Raw genomic sequence first — 3,288 nt, forward strand, 5'->3', positions numbered from 1 at the left:
AAAAAAAAAAAATTCCGTTAGCAATGACCGACCTCCATACCATGAGGTAACCTGTGTCCTTGACTATAACTCATCCTGAGTTGTCTCGTGGCCATGCCGCCGCCACATTGGCTGCTCCAATCAGCAGTAGGAACTGGGGTCCGATAAAACTTTGATGAAGTCTTGTTGAATATCGGTAACAATTCGTTGGCCTCGTTGGAAAGTGCCTTTAATGAAAGAGAAAAGAAAAGAAATTTGAAAAAGAATCTCTCTCTCTCTCTCTCTCTCTTAACAAAATATAATACTATAATTTATTATTTCTATATTCGTGTATTTTTGGAAATAGTAATAAAAAAAAAAAAAGAAAGAAAAATAATTACCTTGAGATAAATAATCGTATCGGTACCATAACCTTCGCAGCTTAGCAAAACGATGTCACCGTGAAAATACCTAGCATACAAACGTGATAATGGAAGACCATAACCATAACCAGCGAGAGGGACAGTATGTGCATCAGCCTTGCTTGGCTGTGGTGCTGTACTATACATGTACTTAAAAAGATGATCCGTGTGCGAACGAGGTATCCCACCGCCACGGTCAGATATCTAATAAAATTCGATAGTTGTTCACTAAGCCGATCTCCTTCGATATATTTTACATATATATCTCAATTATTTTGTAGTCACATAGTTATCTATATAACTATGTATATCTCTCCTAAACTTTAATCACCTTCACGCATATATCCTCTTTTCCGCGTACAACCGTCACATCGATCGGGTAATAATTGTCAGATTCCGATCCGTGATATTCCATAACTGCTCTCATACTATTTTTGAATAATTCAAATAGCATGTGATACAGATGACTCGGTACGTAAACTATTCGTATTTCATTTCCTCGTTCAAGTTCTGAAAAAAATAATATTTGTAACGGTTACGAGATTAATATTGTTTTTTTATCTTTTCCTATCGATCATCAATTATATTATTTTATTTCATTATCGATTATCTAGTAGTTAGGTTTTTTTTTAATATTATTTTTACTTTTGATAAAATGAATTTACTATACCTACTGAAAAAAAAGGAAATAAATAATAACATATGACCTATATGTCGATAAACACTTACTGCTACTTTAGAACAATCAACATTTTTCAAACTTGCCGTTATGTTGCTTCACATTCAACGCCGGACTAGCCAGATAATATTGATCGCATAGAAACTGTGCATTCTCGTAGGCGTCTTTGATAACGCTAATAACATCACAGGATGGATCTATACATCCTATATGTCTGCTATGACCGTTTAATATTCCACCAAAAAGTAAAGCTTCAATGAAACACAATAATTTACGTTAACGAATATATACATTTATTATCGTACAAACGTAGTGACAATATTAATTAATCAAATAAAAATGATAATATAATAAACTTACTGTGTTGATTGATAAGCATACGGATCGAAATTCTAGACATGAAAAATCTATCGAGGAAATACTGGATGCTGTTTTCCGTTTGAACGTCAACGTCGTAAGAATCCTTCAATTCAAGAACACCCTGTGACATGGTTTGAACGACATCGCTATGCCTGTTTCTTATTTTGATCAATGCTTGACAAAATCTAAGAAACAAATGGAAATTTTTCATCGAATTTAATTTGAACGTTAATTAAATTAAAAAAATAATAATAAAGAGAAATAAAAATTAATATTAATTAGTAATAATAATAATAACAATAATAATAATAATAATAATAAACTCACTTATCCAAAGTACTTTCGTTTACTTCGGATTTTTCGAAATGTATTATTTCTTCGAACGAAGTGACGTATAAATTATTGACCATTACAACGCTAGGTGTTTTTAATAAATTATCGGGTAACAAATGTATTTCTTTCATAATATTAGCGAGTCGTACCGGTAGCTCCTTCCTTAAGAATATAAAAGACTTCCTTTCGCATGCGCTTAGTCCTGAAACATAAATTCCAAATGATTACATTTCATTATATTTATCATTACGATTAATATTTAAAAAAAACAATGTAAAAAAATCTTTTTGAATTACGAGTATTAGATTATTTGTTCCTACTCGTTTCGATTGCATTATCAAAATTTATTATCAATGTTACAACAATAAATTCAAATACATATCTTTATTTGTACGCTTATAACAAGCAAACACGGTTTCTTTGTTAGAAACAGTACGGATATGTCGTAAGAAAAATAAATACAAATATGTTTTTGGTGTTATCTCATTTTATGCATGATGTTTAATACCAATTGTCTCTATATTTTGTCTGATAGAAAACAGACGATAATAATTAGAAATAATTGGATCATTTAAATACCATTAACATTTTAATATTGTATTATATTATTTCTATTATTAATCATAGATAAATTTTTTTTTTAACGCGTGCGCGCGCGATTAAATGATTAAATACTTGTCCTATTATTTCTCTTTTAATTCATAGTAAATAATATATATATATATATATATATCATACACAAACGTGTTATAAACTTTTGTTAGGGATACATACATATGTGCGTATTCATATCCTTACATGATTTTATATATAAATAGATAAAAACTTTATCATCTATCACGAGTACCAGATATCGTTATCTAAAGTAATTATAACACACAACACATACGTATACGTATGTATATATATATACATAAAAGGATTTTAGGTCGATCGAAAACGTCAATACACTTCGATATCTTGCAAAACAAAGTGTATCACGAGAAGAAAACAGCTGTTGGGATTTGTCAGTTTTATAGAATAGAAATTTGATCCAAACATTTTGCAATGTTTTTATTATATCGTATTGGTCAACAACAAGTTGTGACGAAAATTTCGTCAGAAATTAATCTTTCAAAATAATCGATATTTTGTTTATATAGAAATTTATCGGAATTCCATATAATTAAGATCAATAACGAACACTATCTTTTATTTTCTATTGAAGACAAATATTTGATATCTTTTTACGCATATATATTTTTTTGTTTTTTTCACACACATAATAAACGAGATAAAATAATTTTTTTTTATATAAAAATAAATATATAAATTGTATATACAGTCAAACCTCCTATAACGATGTAAGTGCGTTCCGCGTTATAAGAAATTGGGATTTAACCGTACAAACCAAGCTAATTTGTAGCGCGTTGTATGGAAACCGGCTACCGCGTTGTATGGAAACAGCGCTATAAGAAACACAGATTTTAGTACAAATCACATCATTCGTACCGCGTTATATGGAGACCAAAATATACAAAAGACAAGATAAATTAT

At 29.7% G+C, this 3,288-nt stretch overlaps 1 protein-coding gene across 1 annotated transcript in view; it reads right to left on the minus strand.

The window, feature by feature from the left end:
- The window catches only part of LOC106792239 (pyruvate dehydrogenase (acetyl-transferring) kinase, mitochondrial), a gene marked incomplete in the record, with an annotated part of 18,871 nt that overhangs the window by 1,529 nt on the left and 14,054 nt on the right, over positions 1-3,288 (minus strand). The window contains 6 exon segments of the mRNA XM_014758502.1: positions 2-206; positions 360-584; positions 712-890; positions 1,146-1,310; positions 1,420-1,604; positions 1,747-1,954. Coding sequence (XP_014613988.1) covers positions 18-206; positions 360-584; positions 712-890; positions 1,146-1,310; positions 1,420-1,604; positions 1,747-1,954 — 1,151 coding nt within the window.

The sequence above is a fragment of the Polistes canadensis genome, unplaced genomic scaffold (genome assembly GCF_001313835.1).
Source record: "Polistes canadensis isolate GaletaPanama2010 unplaced genomic scaffold, ASM131383v1 scaffold_396, whole genome shotgun sequence".
In the NCBI taxonomy this organism is placed as follows: Eukaryota; Metazoa; Arthropoda; class Insecta; order Hymenoptera; family Vespidae; genus Polistes; species Polistes canadensis.